At 35.5% G+C, this 22,631-nt stretch overlaps 1 protein-coding gene across 1 annotated transcript; it reads left to right on the top strand.

Moving 5' to 3' along the window:
• Positions 1-827: 827 nt before the first annotated feature.
• LIPI (lipase I) lies at positions 828-21,082 on the top strand. Its single transcript, XM_085318881.1, has 10 exons — positions 828-906; positions 4,120-4,496; positions 5,995-6,103; positions 8,636-8,737; positions 10,231-10,320; positions 11,504-11,671; positions 13,193-13,285; positions 15,871-15,982; positions 16,355-16,528; positions 20,674-21,082. Exons 1-10 carry the CDS (start codon positions 828-830, stop codon positions 20,780-20,782), a joined length of 1,413 nt encoding a protein of 470 aa, XP_085175007.1. The 3' UTR covers positions 20,783-21,082.
• The last annotated feature ends 1,549 nt before the right edge of the window (positions 21,083-22,631 follow it).

The raw sequence follows: 22,631 nt of genomic DNA, 5'->3' as shown, positions 1-22,631 counted from the left end.
GATAGTGCAGAGAGTATCTGCTTCTTTGGCTTACCATGAACTCCAGGAAAGTTAAGTTTGTCCTGTTTTAGTTATCTGGTGAAGTGAGTTGTAAATAAAGGAGCTTCATAAAGATGGATGTTTCTTCATCTGTTTTACAGCTGGGAACACAAAGAGAATGAAGTYAAGTGACATACTTAGAATACTCAGCAAATCAGTGTCTGAGTGAGAATTGTAAGCCTAGGGCTGTAAGCTGCATCTGTCCCCCATATACTTTTCCAGWCGTGCTCTGGAGTTAAATTAGAAACTGACTCTTTAGAAAGCTCAGAAAAATATTCTATGTAAGAATTAATCCATGGAAATCCAGTTCTTAGATTATTCTCAAGTTCTACAGAGAAATTGTCCCATAACCTAAATAACTTTTATTGCAAGTTTCGTRTGCCTATCTCAATGTCTCTTAATTGCAGGTTCTGTAGAGTACTAATTGAGTGACACTTCAAAATAGCCACGTGGTGGGTCTCTAAGGTGAGGTACAACTAGTTACTCTGCTTCCTAAATTCCACACAGGTAGCAGAGTTGTCAGTAATATACAGCATGAACTACTTATGCGTAAATCTGGTGATAGCCAAAGAGAGAGGGAAATAGATTAAAAAAAATCCCAACCCTGAAAGTCCAGAAACCACCCTACCTACTGAAGTCATTCAATAGGAGGAGTCATAAATTGCAGAAGCTTGAATACAGTTTTGCTTTCTGCTTCCTACTCTACATTTCACCTACTTCATCAGTGGCATTCGGTTAAGTTAGAAATACAGCATGCTATGAAGAGTAGATTTGCCACTTCTCTGTGGATGTTCCCTATTGCTTTTCTCCGTTTCCACATGTTGAAATTATGTTTCTTCATCTGTCTGATGTGCTGGGTGAAATCAGGTAAGAAAAMCATTAACCTGTGGTTGTTTGTGGTATAGTCTCTTGTCTTTATTCAAGCATAGAAAAAATAATAATTTTTCATGTAATTTGGCCAAAAGATTAAATCTTGTGAATTATGCCTGATGGAACAGTTGATTGGTAAAGAGAATTTGATCACTTTGAAACTGAGCCAAATGTTTTCATTTTAAAGTAAATAGAACAAAGCCTGCTACTTTATCTCTTGGTGTACTTTGTACAGAGACACATTCAGGTATGTGCACTTTGTACTAAGTAAAGAGGAAGTTGTGAAATAGTTTTAATATATTCAATTAGGTTTGAAATTATTCTTTGCTGACTGAGCCAACTTGAAAAGCTGACAACTTTTCAAGTATCTATTATATTTTAAATAACAAAATTTAGTTACAAGGAAATCTGCAAGCATTTAAAAGTCTCTCCTCTTCAGCCATAGAAGCTAGCTACTAATAAAATAATGATCACAAACATGCACAGAAAAGTTGAAACTGTGCGTTAACTGGATTAGAGTACATATTTAACKACCCAAACTATATTTATATTTTCTAAGGTTACAGAGAAGTGTGTCTGAGTGCTGTCACAAGAGTGCACAAAGGGCGGTTGGGTATTCGTTCCAACAACCAACCAGAAATAAGAGTTTGAGAAACTTCCTCTTAATGATTTGTTGTTAAACAATTCAAAGCTCTAGATCATTATTGTGTTTATAATACTGACGTAATATCACAGTATAGGAATCATCCTTTTTTTCTCTACCTACTTTTCAAAGAATAATTCTGCTATAGGTAAATATGTTGTTTTCCTGTGAAGTTTCCCAGCTAGTAATTAGGTTTCACTAGTTAAAATATTTTCTTTGTGACAGATCTCTCACTTCAGTGGACTAGCTTATGTCTCTGTTTTATATCGGTATCATTCCATTGACTTTAGAAAAAATAATTTTTATTTCTACCAATCAAATATTATGATAACAAATCCCAAGACTCAAATCAATATGAAGGAACACTTTAACAGTATCTAAGTGTGAATCTTTTATATGTTAGCAATATTATAAGGTTCCGTGATTAAACTTAGACTTTCCAGAGTAAGAACAACATTATGCAAAATTAAAAGGACTTTCATATTGTAGCTATGAATCTGAACAGTGAAAAGATAATTAAGTGACTTTTTAGCATTTAGTTCCGTGTATGGTGTTTGTGTAAGAGACTTTCTATTCTAGTTTTAACATCTTATATTGTTATATGAAAACTGGAGATTAAATATGACACATTCTGTTAACATCTCAGTATCTCATCAAATGCATGACATTTTACTGAGTTTTTGAATACTGTTTCTACTAAATTCAAAGTAACTGCAGCTGAATAGCTTTTAATTCCACATTCTTTTTATTGGATAAATCTCAGCATTGCAACTGTATCCTGATCAGTAGCTAGTTAATAACTGTCCAGTAATCATGGTAAACATTAAATACTTAAATTATTCCACATCCAAATGAGGAGAACTATGATACATATTTTAAAATACAGAGAATTCTGACTTGTTGTCGTTTATGATAAGGTCATGATAGACATGAAGCTTCTCTGGTTGAGTTGAGGCAGGAAGTTTTCTAATACTCAGTCACTTCTACTCTGCTCTGATTTGCAAATATCCATTATTTTTTGTGATGTCTAGTCCACTAGTGACTAGTCCAGTCTTGGTACCTATCTGATTTGGTTTAGAGATGACTGGTCTAATCACCAGTTTTCCCWAAGTTAATTATCTTCAGTGTATCTTATGTGCTGTAATTCACACAATTTAGCTTGTTTAGATATGCAGTGTAATATCAATGATGTGATATATTAAGTTTTTTGTCATTTGATAAAACTTTTTTTTCAAGTGACACACATTTCTGTGTACATTGCAGCTTCAGAGGAGGACTTGAATACATTTGTTGGGTACCTTCTGTCCCTTTGTGCTTCCCCTGCAAGACTATAAACTGTTGAGGGCTTCATCTTTCTGAGATCTGGAAATATGAAGGATTCAGTTCTGTCAGTTTTTCTTCTATATTGTTAACTGATWACTGGGAAATGGAGAAGTGCTAGAACTGTCTCTCTTACAACTAAAAAAATTAAGAAATTCAGAGTGTTTTTCTTTTCTTTCTTTTCTTTCTTTTTAAGAACTGAGCAGGCGCTATTCCTATTTCAGCTTTCCAGAAGCTGACCAACTCTTGTTTTACACAGTTGTTAATGACAGGGAAATTGAGAAAGGTACCTTCAAATATCAGACAAGAGCTGTGTGAAAGTAGCATGGCTCACTAGAAGTCAAGAAATTGGCTCTATTTTCTTTGATCGCAAAACAGCTAAAAWAATTGAGAATGTGAAGAGGTCATTAGAAAAACCCTGCGACAGGCATAATACTGTACCCAAAATCCTGAAATCACTTTCCGCACAGWATGACCTTAGTTGCTGAAGGATACTTTTTAAAGCATTGTCTTTTGATATTAATAAGCACGCAAGGGAAGAATTCAGTATTGTTAGGCTGTTTTGAAAATCTCCATCCTTTTCTTGATCCTCACTGATCTAAAGCTTAGCCTTCTGTACCATAATTTGCCAAGTACAGAAGTGCTAAATGCTGTTTTTCTTGTGTCTTCTACCTATATTGATTAACAATTTTTTTTTTTCCCCAAACTCAGAGCAGGATCCTTTGGCTCTTGTTACTTTGTTTCTTGCTAATGGTGTCCTTAGGGTGATCCAAAACTATCAAAGGGTTCTGAATCCTTTTGCATTGTCAGACAACTGTTGTTTCGTACTGGTAGATGGAACAAGAAGGCCTAAGAATAAGCAACTTTACCACCCCAAAAGAGGAAGAAACTGCCTCAACTGTGTTCCTGCTTATATTCCTACACATTAGTTGTAAAAATTCTGGGAACCTAAAATTTGAAGGCTAAGCTAAGGATCTTATTGACACTGACTACTACTTTGTATTTGTTACAGAGAAAATAAGTGTTTCAGAAATAACTACATGTATTTTGTATTTGACTGGTTCAGAGGAACGTAGTGAAATTTGCAGTGCCGTTAGTTAAACTATGGCCCAACATCACTCTGTGTGTATTCCAGCTCCTTGCTCCAAAGGTCTGGGATAAAATAAATGTGGAAAGAAAAGTTAAGAGGTAGTCTTTCAGATAGTCTAACTCATCAAGTGACTGTCTAACATTTTCATCTTTTTCAGATGAGGAGAAAAACTGTCCTGAATTTACAGACCTTAATATAGGCAATGCTTTGACTGGAACAAATCTTGAAGTCCAACTACTGCTATACACAAGGGAAAATCCAGATTGCTCAGAGAAACTCAGTGAACATAATATTACAGCATCTCAGCATCTTAATACCTCCAAGAAAATTGTCTTTGTTATTCATGGCTTCAGACCAACAGGATCTTCACCAGTATGGCTAGGTGACATAAAGACCCTTTTACTGACTTCAGAGGATATCAACCTCATTATAGTTGATTGGAATCGAGGTGCTACAACTCTGAATTATAATACTGCTGTTGAAAACACCAGGAAAGTTGCAAAAATACTGAAGAACTATGTTGACCAGATGCTGGTAAGGCAGAGAGTTATATCTTTCCAGAATAAGCTTAAATAGCRTAGTTTGGGTGGAAATGAAAATTTAAAGTGCTGTCTGAAGAGAAGCACAGTGAACAACCTGAAATGACATGTCTTACCAAAGTCTTACCAATTAACTTCACATGCAGTTATTACTGCATGTCTTAATTTCACCTAAGTTCTCACTTCTCTCTCACTGAAATAAATAGTGATTTTGTCATTTTATTGAAATATGTCTGAGACTGCATTGCATGTGATTTCTCTGGCCAGTGAAGAGTTTTATGTCTTCTATAAAGAGCTAATGCTTCAGTAGGAAGGTGAAATGAGAGATATTCAAATACTGTGCAGCATTTAAATGCTACAAAAAGTTGCACTACACTTTTGAGTATCAAATTAACATAATTAAAGATTAAAAATAAAATCACTGTGACATATAAATATTTATTGCAAAATTATGGGAACTTCTTGCTGAAAAAATTTTTGATGCCAGTGGTCTTAACTGGGCTTTAAATTTATTGCTTAAACAAGTGAAAAAAAWTATCATCTTATTTACTCCATAATTATTTATCACTTACTTCTTCCATTTTCAGCACTTCTCTTTCTAGCCATTCTTAGAAATTTTGAATGCCCTACAGTAAGAAAATATTGATATAGAATTTGAGAAAGGAAACCCAGTATTTTGGGAAAGGATGAGGTCAGAAAAGAGACAGTCTATCAGAATCTGGCCTCTGGGATCAGATATAATGACAACTATTTGTAACCATAATAGTAATTTTTTTGATTGATGGAACAGAAAAATAAAATAGGATTATATACACTCTAAGAATATGGTCCCAAATCCAGACTGGGATAAAAAGGTAGAATTTACATCACATTCCATCATTTTGCGGAGACTCTAGTAGGTATGTTGATACTAACTTAGAGTTCCTCAGAAAATTCTTAAATACTACCTGCTATGTAGAGTGGCCATGCTCAGGCTTTCTTGCAGACATACATTTTGCAACCTTACTCAGCTGCCTCATGACATAAGTGTTTATTAATAGTATTACTATTTTAATTTATTTTATTGGAAAATAAGGCATGAGGGGAATTCCAGCCTCCCCTCCCTCAGTAATTCATAGTTTTGGTTCATCTTTTGTTTCTGGTAAAACTCTTCCTCTTCCCTCCCGATACTCCTTGTGTTCAAATAGACTTGAATGACAGTTTGGAAGAAGTGATACTCAAGCTTCTGTTTGACATTTTTAACTAGTCAAAGAATTTCATAATTACTACAATATTACAGTATTATATGCTATAGCACTAGTACAGCTAGTACAGAATTTGTTTTTAAAGTTAGTTAGAAATCTAACTTAGAGTACTGACAAAAAGTGAAAACTAAATCAGTCTAGTGATTGGTGATATCTGTTCAATAAACCATATTGCAAAGTTTGCTTGGCACTCTAGAGCTCAGTAACACTTTTTTCTTTTTTTTTCTTTTTTTTTTCCTGTCCTGATAGGTGAATGGAGCTTCTCTTGGCTCTGTGCATATGATTGGAGTTAGTCTTGGGGCTCATGTAGCTGGTTTTGTTGGCAAGAAGTATAATGGCAAACTTGGCAGAATTACAGGTAAAGCTTTTAATCCTGGTATATATGTTCTAATGTACCTTGAATTCTTCTCATAGCTGCAAACCACAAATGCTAATGATGAAATATCAACAAATAAGAAGCGATTATGTAGTCACATACAAGAGGAAAAGGCATCCCTGATATAAGTGCAAAAAATTGCAAAAGTCTGACTTGAGGACATAATAAGTTATATAAGTTATAGCTGAAATTTCCCAACTTCTTTTCCTCTCATCCCCCGAGTGAAAATTGAGTGCTATATTCAGATGTCACTTAAGTTAAGCAATATGCTACCCACGTTTCTTATCTAGTCTAGTCAGCAAAGAAAATCAGTTCCTTCTGAAAAGAGATTCAAAAGCTTTTAGAGCGTAGGATTCAGGCACAGGAATTTTTTCAGTTTAAGCTATCTGAGTATGGTGCAGGCTTTAGTATATGGGGCTATCTGCTCTAAGGAACTTAAATCAGATGTGTAACCTGAATATGACCACTGCAAATCTCATCTAATGTTTGCTGCATCATCAGCATTGTCTTCCAAGGTGGTGGTACCTTGAGAAAACATCATTCAAGGCGAGGGTCACAAACAGAGTTTTATAATTCACTTTTAGATGCTGATTCCTAGAGCAGGATCTTCAGTGCTAATTTGGGTACACAGGCTCCTGGTATTGCTCGTGGTGAAAGAACAAAACTCACAGTAGCTAGCATGTTGAGAAGGAAGTTGGCTAAGCTGACTAACAGAAAATGCTGGTAAGGGGTGACTCTTTGATCCTGATGTTTAGGATTTATGATAGCAGCTGTCCTCAGGCTKAGAGGAGGCAGTTGTCTCTGCTTGAGATTCGTAACTCCAAACCTTCTCTTTAGAGTACTTACCAGAGTATTTTTTTTCCAAAATATAATAGAAGTTAGTCTTAAAAAAGGGAATGAGAGACTCTTTCCCCTTTAGTACAGTAATACGCAAGTCAGGGTGTTTTATAGGACTGTGATAGGCTCCAGTTATATTCCTTTGGTTATGAAGACTCATTTCCACTCTACCCAGTTCCTTAGAGTTTGTGGGCTTCACTGGCTGGAGCAGGCTTGATACCAGCATTAGGTTAGCAGGCCTGTGGCCCTTTTGACTTCTTGGCATGATTGGGAGCTAGCAGATCTATATGATTTCTGAACTCAGATGCTCAAAGCTAAATGGAATTGCATGAAATGTTCCAGTCATCTTCCTACAATTATAAATATTGATGAATAAATACAAAGATTAGGTAGTCTAAAACTACAAGACTCATAACTTCGTCAGTGCCTGTTTTGATATTGTTTCTTTCAAACAAGTTGAAATAGTGGACCAAACTGATGTTGGAAAAACTAGACTAAAAGGAGAAGGAAAAAAGGAGAGGAGAGGAATGGTCTTCATCGCTGTTTGGAGGTTTCTGAAATATGAAACTGATTAGTGGACTAAAACAATGAACTTTTGGGACCTGGCGTACTATGAACATTTATTGCTGGCATTCCACGATCCTCTATAGTAGTTTGGATCTTAGTTATCTCGATCTTGACAGGAAACCTTCCTAGACCAGTAAAACAGATATAGCAGTTGAATTATGCTACAAATTGGTTAGGTCTTTGATAATCAAAGATCATATACTGAGTCTGTCTTTCTCAGTCAGTTTCCTAATCAGAAATTAGGAGTCAGTTAAGTGTAGGAACATGTTTTGTCTTGACTGTTGCATTTTCAATTTTTACTGATTTTTTTCTCTTCCATTTGTCTTTGCCTTTGCTGTTAAGAAAACAGGAGGAGATCACAGTCAGCAACTTCTCCTTCCTGTAAAGGATAGCAATTTCTATTAAAAAAAATTAAGGCTGCAGGTTACACAACAATAATTCCCTTTCACTAAAGGGAATGGGAATATGCAGTGTTTATGCTTCAAATACTTGGACAAACAAATCCCTTTCTCTTTGAATTAAAGTGTTTTTGTGGATCACAGTTGGAATCCCTTCTGTGTTACTGGGTTTCGATTTGAATACAAGATTCCCAAATCTCTTTCAGGTGAAAATTTGGTAAAAGCTAATGTTTTACTTAGCTTCATGTGACTTTTTCTGTAAGTAATTTCAACATCAACAGATAAAATAACTRAGGCTTGTTTGAAATTGTCTCTGCGATAAGCACTATCTTGGATTTTGGTGGTAAGAGTAGTTRCATTGCAGATTTAGTTTTTATGAAGCACGTAATAGATGTGGTCTTTTTTGAGAAAAAAGGCAAGATGAATTCTCCTGACTTGACCCCTAATGCTGTTGACTTACAACTCTTCTGGAAAATATGGAGAGAGAGAAATTCAAAGATATGGGTTGATCAGTCTTGTGGTAAGAACCATTGCTTTGCCTRACAAGTTGAAGAATGGAATTTGAGCAGAATTGGGCAGTTTTTTGTTCTTACTTTACTGTTAGCACCCCAGTAAAATGGGTGAGTTACTGTACAATGCTCAAATGCTGGTCTTGTAGAGGACTATAGAAACAGACCTTCAGACTTGTAACGCTAGCATTATTTTCTTTCAGGTCTTGATCCTGCGGGTCCTTTATTCTCTCAAGAACCACCAGAAGGGAGATTGTATCATACTGATGCACAATTTATTGATGTAATTCATACGGATATTGATGGTAATGACATTGCTTTAACCTTCCTATTTCAAATGGAGGAAAGGCAGGAAGGGGAAAGAGAAGGATTAGGGTAATTCAGGAGCATCCAAATAGTGTTGCAGTGATATGCTCTGTGTACTAGCAAGATTTCTGTGCTGTTGCTTCCTAGTGGTTTCGTCTATAGCATTGGCATCATATTGCACATTTTTCAGTTCCTTGTTTCAATTCCTTGAAGAATAGGTATAATAAACTCAACTTTGCTAATGACTTGAGCAATGATGGGCCATTTCATTCAGTTTTGACRTGAGTAGCCTTCTTACTGAGTGAGTGAAATTTCATGGCTGAACCTGAAAATAATGAAATAACAATTTTCATTCCAAATARCCAGCTRTAGGTATGTGTAATTAGCCATATAYTCCTGAGTCAGTTTAATGTCATGTAGTAGAGATTCTACTCTACAGATTACCACTGTAATTTGTCCTATTTGTTATATTATATGCATTATGAATAAGAAAAAAGGAAGTCTTCACATTAAATGACATTTTATCTATYGCATTAATATTAATATTGTTATTCATAAAATCATTAAACATAAACATCATATTACCTTGTATGTGGAAACACTGAGCCTATAAGTACATGATTTTCACTGAGTTAAATTCCAATCTGAGATATCTAGCTAAGCTGTATCATATAAGTACATTGTACAAATCCATTGCTTATRATTCTATATAGAATCATACTACTGTAAGGTTAAAATGAATATCATGGTAAAATYGGCTTTAATACATCCAAACAATACTCTGTCTTCATTTTTTTTAACAAAAACATAAGTAAACGTTTCAAAGGTACCACACTTGCCCTCATTATTTGTGTAATTTTGTATCTGTTTTTTCAAAACATTAAAACTTAGCATTTTCCTATAMAAATTTATATGTGAACATGTAGCATTTCCTTTATATGAATTAAGATAACATGTTAAAAAGGAAAGTATGTCAATTTGGACTAAATTCTGCTGAAATCAGTCATGATCTTTTGTGGGGCAGGAAAAATATGTTTTTTCTACTTTATTATAATTTATTGTTTTGATTAGTGTAGCTCAAAATCCAGCATCAGGTGCAAAAACAAGGAAAATCTTACTCTAATGAATTATATGTTGCAATAGAATTTTGGTTGCTAGAGAGGACATACATTTCCTATATTACTTAGTGCAAATTAYAGTTTGGCTGAACCATGAAAATGTTAGTTTTTTCTGTTCTATCCATTCCCTTTGTGGCAATAGGAATACAATGCACAGATCTGTATACACTTCTATATAGCATTTTACATGTGAATAACTTAAAAGGAAAAAAACTGTGGATTTTAACTCAACATGAGAGAACATATTACATGAATAAAAGAACAGTATATTTGCAAAAAAGTTCTTTAAGAATTCCATGTAATGCTAAATCGTTCACTGGACAATTCTGTTTATGTTTTTTTTTTTTTTTTGATTTATAATGTTTTTACTTTAGCACTAGGTTTCAGGAAACCTTTAGGAACCATCGATTTCTATCCGAATGGAGGAATGGATCAGCCTGGTTGTCCAAAAACAGTATTCAGTGGTAAATAAAAATCTTTTCAGTTAATAGGAAAAGATTCTGAGATCAAGTCAAAAAAGACTAAACTGAATTTGATAGAGACTGCTCATGCTCATTAATATGAGGGTTAGAGCATTGTGTGCTTTATTTTGCATGCCCACTCAGTAAATGAGAAATAACACAGAAGATTTTTTTCTTTTTAATAAAAATCTTCCTAAAAGCATACATATCTCAACACACCATTATTGTTCTTTTATATACATATATATGTACGTATGTATGCATATGTATATGTATACATCTATAGTCTGCATGTAGTGCTCATTATTTTTCTCTGTTTATTTAGAGCAAGGTATGGGGGAAGAAGTTTGTGTTCAAGTGATCTGGACAGGATCACTTGTGTACAACATGGAGGCCACTAGCTTTATCAAGTTTTCACTAGGTGRCTTGGATTCCTCCTGACTGGCAATGATGAACTAATTTTTAATCAAGTTTTTAGATCCTTAGGAAGGAAACATTTTAAYGGCATGATCTTTTTTTCTCAGAATCTTGCTTATTTTAGGCTCTATAAATCTTAGGCAAGGTTGCACTGCATTGTCTGTGTCATTTTGCATACCTTTATGGTTCTTTCTRTGTTTCTGTTACTAATTTGCAAACTGCTGCTGGGAATTACAGCTGCTGCAAATCTGTGCATCTGTGAATACAGGGGAATCCTTCATGATTGAGGATCATCTTTGCCTGCATTATTACATCTCATAGTTCCTTTTGCTAGGAGAAGAAAAGAATTTGTTCCCCAAAAAATTAGAGAGAAGAATCTCTGAAGTACTCCTCACAGTAGTTTTTTTTAAGCACTCAGTAGGGGATGCAATAAAGCCAGTTTTAACTCAGGCTTATACTTCTTCACAGTAATTCTATAATTGTGATCGAATTCAGTAGAATATTTCTTGCATATAAAACCCTGTAGACTTTTCTTGGTATCTGTATATTCTAAATAGTCTTCAGTTTCTTCTGTTTGTGTGTGTGTATCCATTTCTTACACTTTMAAGGACTTACAGTCAAATAAACCACATTCAACTGTTGATAGTCAACTAACCAGAGAATAAAAACATGGCTAAGAATGACTCAGTTAAATGGGATTACTTGGGTAACATCCATTCTCTCCAGAAGGAGTACCTATTCTTTGTATATTTTATTTTCTTTCCTAAAGGATTTCAGTATTTTAAATGTGATCATCAGAGATCTGTCTTCCTCTTCCTATCATCCTTGAAAAGCAGATGCAATATAACAGCATATCCTTGTGACTCATACTTGGATTACAAGAGAGGAAAATGTGTTGATTGTAACGCTTTTCAACCGATGTCCTGTCCTGTACTGGGTAAGACTTATGGTCCTCTGGACTGGGTGAGATTTTCTCAGTAATTTAGACTTGCTCTTTCTGTGACTATTAGAGAGAGCTGTAGTCTCCTGTTAGAGACTGTTTGTTTACAGAGGTGCATACTCTCAAAAATAATTTAAAATTTAAGCCTTTGGCTACTTTATTGCTATTTCTGATAGACATAAGCGTTGAATATTTCTAATCTTTGATTATTAGGTTTTCTAGTCTGAAGTAGATTCACTATGCATTTTCTTGGTACAGAGAAAATGCTTCTACTTAGCCTATTGCTGTAGGCTTCCATGATGCAGTATCATCTCCAGAGTAACTGTGATTTTTCACTTGGAGTAATAACGTTCACAGCAACTTCATGGCTCTACTCCTCTTTTGGAGTCAAGCTTTTATTTGGATTTTTTTTTCTTTTATTTGAGGTTTTACTGGTTTTAGAGAGGATCTGGGGACAGTTTGAAAACAGCTACAATGGTATAAGTATTTCCCAGTTGATGGTGTTTTCTTAAAAAATAATTTTTTGCAATGTTTAAAAAGAAGTTAATTCTGAATTCATACCTTGTCTTCTTTTCTTCCTTAAACATACATATATTAGTTAAATCAGGTTTGAAAAAAGACCAGAAATGGAAAGACATATACTATTTTATAGTAAACTGTATATTATTTTATAATAAAAGCAACTATAATGCCACATCATAGYAGGGCAGGAGGACTCCAGGACTTCCCCAGAATAGTTATTAGGCATACCTAATGCTGTGTCAATACACAGCATAGTTGGAAGAGAGAAATATTTGACCAAACAGCTGCCATCTTTTTTCTTAAATAACTATAAAACCTGTGAGGAAATGGCAGGCAGCTGAATCTGGCAACTGGGAGAAAAAACAGCATCTTTTTCCAGGTGCTGACTCGGAARAAGCCCTGCTTATCTGATCTAGATAGAGAAATTTGGGGGAGAGAATAAGATCATGACCAAAAGACAATAAACATAAAATTGCATAAAACAAAATACTTTCTACCTTACATCCAAGAGCTTAGCAGATTTAAAGAAAATTTAACATTTTTATTAAATAATATCCACAACTATAGATTAGAGGGTTAAAAATATTTGCTTTAATGACTGAAGAAAGAAAGGAAGAAATTTTGACTATTGTGAAGCTGTTCCATAACTGTTTTCTACAAATACGTGGGTTATTTTTTTTTGATTTTGTTTTTATTACTTCTGCAGAAGTTTATAAACACTTTCTGGACTTAGTAYTCTAGACTAAATAGATTCCAACTATTCTATTATGACAATTTCAGTGATGCTAATATATTGGAAGAATGGAATAWATATATGCTACATTCTATTAGACTGAAGTTGTTCCTGCATTTTCCATATCAATTTACATTCCCAGAGAATCTTTTAGAAAATTAAAGCCAAATTTGTCACTTTGAGTGACTTACTTCRGTGTACTTACATGTATATTGTGATTTTGCTAAATACCTGAAATGAAATATATAAACTTTGGATTTTAGGTTATTATGCTGATAGATGGAAAGAACTCTTAATACAAAATAGYTTGCCAACAAAAGCTTATTTTGATACTTCGGACCATGACCCATTCTGCAGTAAGTGACTGAATATGTTCTTAAYAAACTCTGTATATGGTTGCTATTTGTTAGCTGATTTGGATTGGAAGTATGTATTTGATTAAAAGTAGAAAGTAGRAGAKTACCCAGTAAGTGAGAGAAAGTRAGAGAGAGAAAGAAAKGTGACTATAAAAGTAATGAGAGAAAGATGAACTGCCAAGGAAGCCAGAAAATGAGCATCAAGTGTCAGGGYAAAAGCTAAAATGAGAGAACCTGCTTAGATGAGAACATTACTGCCATTTTTCAGAGAGCAAAAATGTGTAGCAAGACTGCTTTGAATGGAGGAAAAGAAACATTTGCATGTTCCACCCAAGAAGGAAGAGTGCTCCACGATGGACTAAACCTTTCCTAGCTATTATAGCTCCATTTCTCCCTAAGAATAAAACAGTAGAGGGAAAACTTAGCTGACTATCGTGAGTACACTGTATGAGAATGAACACTTAGCATAGCTTTTAGCTACAAGAGGTTAGATATTTACCTAGCCTTGGMGAAGTCCAGATTAGATTCTCATCCAGTTTCCCTTTTTATTAACAGATTTCACCACCCTGACTGAATGTTAGCGCACTTTTCTAATTGATTCTATTTAAATTTTTTGATTTGAGGCATGGGGAGCTTTTAGGGAATTCAAGGGAAATCAGCTTTTTCCATTAGCTTTTTCCATCAGTTTGGCAAGTTTTGTGGCCAGTGACTGAATACTTCTTGTTGTTTTAGTGGCAATTGTGCACTTACGTCACCATTTCTTTCAAATGGCCGAAGAGAGGTTAACAAAGATTTTATAGATTTCATATAAACTAGTGCAAGGGTTATTGGTGCAGGTGGCCACCAAGATGAAGTTGTCTTGGTGTGAATGGAAGAAAAGGATTTAGACAGCAAAGCCTAAGCCACAATTTTAAAATTGTTTATGTTTATTCATGTTGTGGTAGAGGATGGAGGAGAAGGAGAATATAGGTTGCTAACTGCATTCCAAGTATGCGAAGCTTGCTGTTGAAGGAGCACATATTTGGGTGCCCTTTGAACCTCTGCGCACTCCACAGTCTTCTCAGGCGTTTCTCTCTGAACTGCCCAAATAGGATCTTCTCCTGCCTGCCCTTCTCCTATCTCCTCACTTCAGTCTTCCTGAAGAAAAATACAGCTTTGCTCCTGTTCTGGCAAGCATTTAAATCTGGGCATTTATCAAAAGTCCACCCAGGCGGAAACCTGATGACAGAAGAACATATTGTAGAAGATGATATATGGTAGTCTGGGGCAGGGGTGGTAGTGGAGAGAAAGGGAGGGAGAAGTTTTATCAAACATCGAYGGAGATAGATGGAGAGGAATTAAAAGTGTTGTAATGGCAGCATAAATTTAAGGGAGAACATGCAAATTCAAAGAGAAAAATGAGTCTAATAAACCATCCTAGAAAATAAGATAYTTATTAATTAAAGCCTTATTTTAATTCCTAGATGTTTAGAAACATGAGGAAATAGAAATAAGCAAGAGGCCTTAAAACTAAGTGAAACTATAAAGCTGAGCAGGACAATCTTTTCACATAAGGTGGGGTTTGATTTTTTAGAGGAGAATGTTAAAAAACAACAACATGCCCCCAAAAAAAGTGTTTCAATTCACTTACTTGCTTTGAGTGGTAAAGCTCTATCTATTTCCTCTGGAGAGCTGTAGCACAGTTACAATATTAGTAGTGGTTACAGAAGTGCAGTAGAAGGCCAGGCTGAATTTCTTAGCAGTACCGGCAAAACTCAGCCTTGTGCTGCTGGCAGAGCAGGCTCAGCTGCTCCCAAGTGGCCTGCTGCACCGAGGGTGCCAGCCCTTGGAAGCCACAATGTCTTTCCTGAGGCTGTGAGCCGTCCAGGGAGAGGGAAGAAGGGACGAGAGCCTGGGAAAGCAATCAGCCTCCTTGTCCTCTTCCKCCTTTGTCCCCATGCAGTTTTCCCGGTATCCGTGGATTTCCACTTGAGAACAGGTTGAATTGCTCTGAGAGAAGGGTGCCTGGAGAACCTGTGCTGCTGCAACTACTCAGGCTGGGCAAGCAGATCACAAAATAATGTTTCTCTTCAGTTTTACCCCTGATAAATCTGCTCACCTAGGACACTGTGCACTTTGCCTCTGCATAAAGCAGATGTGAATGCTTCTCTTCCTGCCGGTATACCTAAAATATTTTCTGGCAATTTTTTACAGATAATGTGTTCATTTAGCTATGCTGGTAACTCAACTATCCTCACTTTGTGGAGCTTGCCAAAAACTGAAGATGCCAGTTAGGGCTCGATTTTGCATTCTTTTCTTAGGCAGGTCTAATTCTTCAYGTAATTCTGATAGTAGCTTTCTTACGCAAATCCTTTCCTTGTAAGAACTGGAGGAAATGGAGGTTATTTACATAGAAATCCAAGCAGCTCTTTGGTAGAAGCTACTTTTTGTCAATAGTCTTTTTGTCCTGGTTTGAACAGGTAATTTAGAAGGAATGAGTCACTGTTACACTCATCATCCAGTGGGTACTTTTAATAAATAATAATAACTGTATTGTTGAAGACATTCCTTGAATCTTATTTTTTTTCTCCTGTCTCTGTTTGCAGTGTATAATTACTTATTGGATATTATTACCTGGAATAAAAATATTAGGAGAGGTTTCATCAGAGTTAAAATAACAGATTATACTGGAAAGACAGTAGAATCAGAAATGGATAGGTAAGTCATGTTTTATCTCTAAATGTTTTTATCTCTTCATATAACTGATTTCTTGAGTTCCCTAAGGCTTTCATCTGGCCTGATAACTCAGCCAGAGGGTATCATGAGGTTGCTAATTCTTGGCCGCAGTTCCTTTTTTTGGATCTTATATGACTGATTGCCACAAGTCAATGATCCTCACACTGAAGTGATCCTATCTTTGTTTGCAAACTAGCCCATGTCCTTGTATGCTACTGGTTTGAATCTGATTCTAGATGTCCTTGTTCTGAATGCTTTCAATCCCTATATCTTGTCGGATTTCTGTTCTTAATAATAATAATTAATATTGCTCAGATAGCAAAACACTGATCAGAAAATAATATTTCTCTTTAGTGAGGCTGCAACATTTCAGCAATACAGAAGAGTCAAAATACTAACTGGGTTTTACCAGAATTTTGGCAAAATATCAAGAATTTCCTTGACCTTTTCTACAAAGACTTTAATAGGACCAAAATATAAGCTCAGAATTCTCCAGATGAGGCTAAAATCTCTTAATGATCCAGAAAGGTGAGTGTTCATCAGGTATTGAAGTTGCACAACAACTACACTGCTCAGTATGTTTCCTCAGAAATATGTATTTGCCTCTATTGATTTTTTTATAGCATGCATTAATATTCTTCTCACCCTACCCATAATCAAATTTATTATGTGGAAGAGATGATTTGTACGTTAACATTTAGTACACAGCACCCTAAATTTGCATCTTTTAAATATTTATATGCTGCTTGTTACAGGAGGCTGCTGCTGCTCCTGGTCACGGTAAGTTCTAAAGGACAACTTACATAGGTCAGCCTGGCTTACGCCTACAGTGGTTGCATGATTACATTCTCTTTCAGAAGATTAATTTTACTGAGCATTTTTCTGATTTAATCATATGTCTGTACACAGCTTTTCATACTCARATATGGAATGGAGTACTTCAGTCCAGCTGCCTGTGTGACAGAAATAGGCTTTTGATCTTGTTGCTGTTGGTTGAGGCCCTACAAGATGAAAACACACAGTCTGTATTTGCCTGTGCTTAAAATGACATCATCTGCATTTATTGGTACTTAAGAGTCATTCCTACACTTTTATTATTTACTATTGTTTTTAAATATTTGGCAGTATTGCCTTATAGTCAGTTTTCAGATCTCTAGAGTTATCTGTAAAATGGCATTACCAATTAAACTTTACATTTTCTTCCTGTGAAAAGAACATATTCCATAGAATAGGTAAGAAACACCCAACAGTAGATAGTCAAAAGTGTGAGAGTACTTCATTTTAAGTTACTACATTCATTTACTTCCTACAAATGACTGATTCAAAAAAGTCAGAATTTAACATGCAAACTAACAATCATAGAATCATAGGATCAGTAAGGTTGGAAGGGAACTCTGGAGATCATCTAGTCCAACCTCCCTGCTCAACAGGGTCACCTAGAGCATGTTAGACAGGGTTGCATCCAGGTGGGCCTTGAAGATCYCCAGGGAAGGAGACTCCACAACCTCTCTGGGCAACCTGGTCCAGTGCTCYGTCACTCTCACAGKGAAGAAATTCCCCCTCACGGTCAGGAGGAACTGCCTGTGCTTCAATTTCTGCCCATTGCCTCTTGCCCTGTCACACAGGGCAACTGAAAAGAGTTTGTCCCCATCCCCTTGATACCCTCCCTTCAGGTATTTAAGATACAGCTAATAATGGTTGCCAAATAAATAATGTGTGGGAATTATAGTGTGATATGAGTTAAGTCAGTGTCTTAAGTCAGTATTCTTTACAACTTGAGCAATAACGTACTGTTTTATGATTTGATATATCAAAATAGTCTAGTAGAAGTTGGGTATGACATTTTGTAAAAATTTTTAAACCTTTATTAAATTTATCTGCTATTTGATATTTACTGAGAAGAAGAAAGATATAAGTGGGAGAGAGTTAGGAAGAAATGAAACACTCAGTAATCAAAATAATACCCCCAAATGTGTATACATTAGACTTTATTAACTTGTTAAAGGCCATAAGTCTCAGGCTCTCAGGTGAACTGGCATGGATTGTATTTAAAAAACATTTGGCAATGAGAGATAGCCAAAGCTCCCAATTTTTGCAATTTTTTTCCCCAACCCAATGATGATAAATCAAAGGATTCATTTCATGCAAGCCCATCAGCATTCAAGACTTTCAGCTGGATAGTCTAGTGAATCAGGAACATTTTCAGTGAACAACTCTGACTGGTTTTCAGTTTTCATTCCTGTTTTTTCTGAACTCTTATTAGTTTTAAAGATGCACTTGATGGGTTTTAAGACAGAGCTCTATCAGCTGATAGTCATGTAGGCACACTAGATGCTTTTAGACAGTGGCAGAAAAGAGCATGTTAAATCTGCATATGGACTTGTGAAGTTAATTTAAATGCAGATGTTAACAATGCCGTTGGCTGGTATAATTACATAATTCTTTATTGTAATTATGACTACCTATATTCACCTTAGTTCGATGTAATTACTGCAATGACTTAAACACAGGATAATCACCATTAAACTACATTTAAAAAAATCTCCAAATTTTTCCTACAATAAAATGCCACATAAAAACAGAGGACAGGTGCAAGGATAAAAGCCAATAGCAGTCTCATTCTCTCCAGATCTGGCTTAACAGCAGACAGTGGGAGTCTGGGGAATATCACTGGCAGAATTGTATTCTGGACCGACCTTTTTTTCACACAGATGGTGTGTGAATATGAAAGTACTAGAGTGTACATATCATTTTCAGACTCTTCTTCTGGTCTTTGAGATARAGCATTCTTGCTCACTCATAAAAGAAAACTTTTGTAACTTGTGTGGTGTCCAGATGTCAGTTTTCCCTAAAAGCTTTCGAATCTGTCAGTCAATTCCAAACTCATTTCATAGGGGAAGTAAATGCCTCGTGTTATTTAGTCCAGCCGCCTTTCTTTATCCAAAACGAATAATAAAAAAGAATTATTAACAATTCTACTGAAAAAGAGAATGTGGCGTGCCCTTGCCTTTCAGTATACACCAGAGAAGCCACACRGGGTAAGAGATTATGAAAGCCTCCCCTAACAAAAAAATCATTTATGTTTTGTGCCTTCTTTGTAAACTGGAAAATCTAGTCCTCATTGAGGATTATTCTCCCATGAGGCATGCCTGGTACTCAGTCAGATGTATTTTGCTTCAGATGAGGTACAGTATGTTGGAAACCAGATGCTGTTCTTTCTAGTATTCATTATTAGTTTGTCTAAGCACTGTATCCCTTGTGGTTAGACAGAATTATTCCTGGGTAAATTTCTGTTAAAGAACTGGCTATGCTAACATATTGTGTTACTGTAATACAAATAGTGTTGCAAATATGTCAAAACACAGCACTGTACTGTTACRTGGTATATTGAAAGTTAACTTGAGATATGTATACATACCTTATCCTAATTGGAAGTTCATCCTGTGAATTCTTTCAGGGCCTTCTATAAGGATTTTTAAAATGCTGGCAGTTTTTGTGCTTTTATGTCTTTTTTCTTTTACCGTGCCAAAAATAATATACTAYTAAACCACTACATTCCAATTAAAGCAAATTATGGATGAAGCACTAGGTGACATTCTCTGTTTTCCATTATACAGAATACTAGAACTTCTCTTGATCTTCTTAGTTATAAAATCTGCTAACTTAGCTGTTGTGGGGACTTTCAATAGTCTCAACTTCCCTTTCTCCCCAGTCCTGTGTAACATAGGAGTCCCACAGTCCTTTCATACACAGAGAGGTGGGGCCATAACTGGTTGGAAATCTCACAGTAATGGGCAACAACAGAAATGGCTGGCTGTACATTCTTTCCCAGGATTTTTCCCTTAGCTGTTTCAGTGTACCCTATATCCCAGTTCGAGGTGCATCATGTCAACCGTGTCTGTGAGTTTAAAACAATGTAGAAGATCATYGTAGCATATATGCCATTAGAGGTACTATGAGAGGAAAAGGTATTTTAGTTGCTACTCGCCTGTCTAAACCAGTYGTCCAGCAGTGTGTTAAGGGCAAATCTGCACCCTGTCTTTGCCCTAAAAGGACAGAGCTAACTTCTCAGTAGACATAAAAATTAAGACTTTATATCTGTGTGTGTTACATCTTTTTTGACATGGTACTAATTATATAGTGTTATGTAGTTCTGGGTTTTCTAGGCATTGAGATGACAAATTACTGTCCTGTGTGAAGTTTTCTTATGCATATTCTTATTGCAACTAAATAAATGAGAAGGTAGTATGATGCAGTTTTAGATTTCTCTCCATGGAATGAAAGAAGAGAAACTCRAAGTGCTAGGGGAATCAAAGCGAATTGTTCTACCCTAATGTGACCAAATATTGAGCTGTTTTTGGACCATTGTTCTAAAGAATTAATTTGAATGCAAGTTAATAGCCTTGGTAACTGAATTATAGCATCTCCATATTTCAGGCTAACATGATACACTTTTTACTCATGCCAGTTTGCACCACCCATCTGATGTCCTGGCTGTTGCTCCAAGGCTGGTGAAACTACTGTAATGGTCCATAAAATAAGGTGGAAACTTACATTTGTTGTTGTCTTGAGTAACTTCTCTGAGAGATGGTTAATACTGCAGGTTTAATAATTCAGATACTAAAATATTTTTATATTTGTTTTCTCTGTTGTGATTTTTTCTGCTTTTATAGGCTGCAGCTGTGCAGATATGATTTTGTATTGGTGGAGAACACTGAACTGACCTTCAAGCCTATCCCATGCCAAGAGAGTGATGTGAAAAAAAAGAGAACTTACTACTGACAATTTCTCTTACAGAAGTGACATTTTGATTCTTTCTCAGGATAAAACTGCAACAACACAGGAAATGAGATAAGCTAGATTTATTTTCAAGAATTTATGTGGTGATATTTATTACTTCCTTTGAGTGCCTTGGAGTGAAGTTCATTGGAAAGTTCAGATATCTGTATATTTGGGAAATTTGAATAAAACAAGTGTAACATAGCAGAGAACATGCAATGGTTTATTAGTTATAATTTGTTGGGGTGAGGGGACTACTGAATTAAATATGAATTATCTGCATAATCTTGGCACATTATTTATCCAGTCATATGTATATTTAATTATTTATTCTTTATAATGGTCTTTATATTGAAACATAATTATCTGTCTACTAAGTGAATTTGATATACTGTACATGTGATCTATAGATCTAATATACAGCAGTTCTGCTGTACTACATTCATTGGATAAATGAATTCACRTTTTCTTATTAATATGTCTCAGTCTCTGTGAACATATATGTAAAATTGATGTTTAAATCAATTATTTTTATGTCAACACCCGTCATATGAATATTATTACAAACCATTCAGACTTTTTTCTATTAAAGCTATGGACAGGGCAGTGACGTTTCAGGTATGAGGCAACTGTAGAGTCTTTCATGAAGAGATTAATTTAAAGATGAGATATATACATTTTCATTCTGTTTCAGTTTGGGGTTCTTGCAGTTAGAGCTGCTGCTCAGACTGAAATTGGTGACAGCGTTTCAGTTACTGGAATGTGGGCAAGAGTAAGCCCTGCATAATGAAAGATTATCTGCTCCAGTTCAGAACAGGTTCTCCAAATCCAGACAGATTGCTTTTTCTGATGATACTGATTGAAACTGTCACTCAGCCTGTCACTCAGGATGCACAAAGCTCTGAACCAGCCATAGCATGTGCTTTTACCTGTCCAGATAAACAGGGAAAGACATCAGGAAGGAACTGTAAGCTTGGCTCTGGAAATGATGATGCTTGGACACAAAAAATCCAGAGACTTATAGATATACCTGTTCATGGCTTGACTTTTTTTTTTTTTTTTTTTTTTTTTTTTTTTTTTTTTTGGATTATCCCACTTTCTTCCCAGAGAAATTTTAAATACATTATCAGAGGTTTTCTCAGATAATGTCTCAACTCAGCCTCACCATCCCATTGTATACCTTATTTATTCCTTTCCTTTTAGGGAGCCATTAGTACAAAAATAGACATCTTTTTTGTGTTTATGTGCAAGTGTGTGGAGAGAAGGCTTTTTTTTTCTTTTCACCATCTGATTCTCCTCCCTTTTTTGACCTGCTGTTATTCTACTTGTTTTCATTCTGTAGGTTTTTGTCCAGCCTTGCTCTCATCACCCCTAGATTCTTCTTTACGGTCTTCATGGTTCTCTGGCTCTCCCTCCCCTTGTTCCCCTGCCTCCAAATACCTGTTTCTTATGTTCCTTGAAAGGCCAGCGTAGAGACATAACAGTAAATTTCAAATGTCTCGAACAAGAATCTTTCAGTGGGTGGCATAGATTTTCAGGCAGAGAAATGTGTCAGATGGCCTCTTAATTTGACTTTTGATTTTGTTTTTTACAATTTCTCTTAAATTTTAACAGTTTATTGAATGTTTTATATTCTCACTTTTTTTTTGTATTTTTACATTGGTTTTAAGTCCTGCTGAGAAGACCTAAAGTTCAGAAAAATTAAATTGATTTTTGACTGTAAACTTGTTTTGCCTGAGATGATACTCAATTTCAAGTTAGTATCTGGAAAAAATAATGAAATTATWTTAGCTCTACATTGGCAACATAAAGGTGTGCTGTCGTTTCCAGTAATAGTCTCTGAGCACTTGTA

The sequence above is a fragment of the Rhea americana genome, unplaced genomic scaffold (genome assembly GCF_003343005.1).
Source record: "Rhea americana isolate MKP2758 unplaced genomic scaffold, rheAme1 scaffold_56, whole genome shotgun sequence".
NCBI classification, from domain to species: Eukaryota; Metazoa; Chordata; class Aves; order Rheiformes; family Rheidae; genus Rhea; species Rhea americana.
The sequence above is the reverse complement of the archived record's forward strand: the minus strand, read 5'-3'. Positions and strand labels throughout refer to the sequence as shown.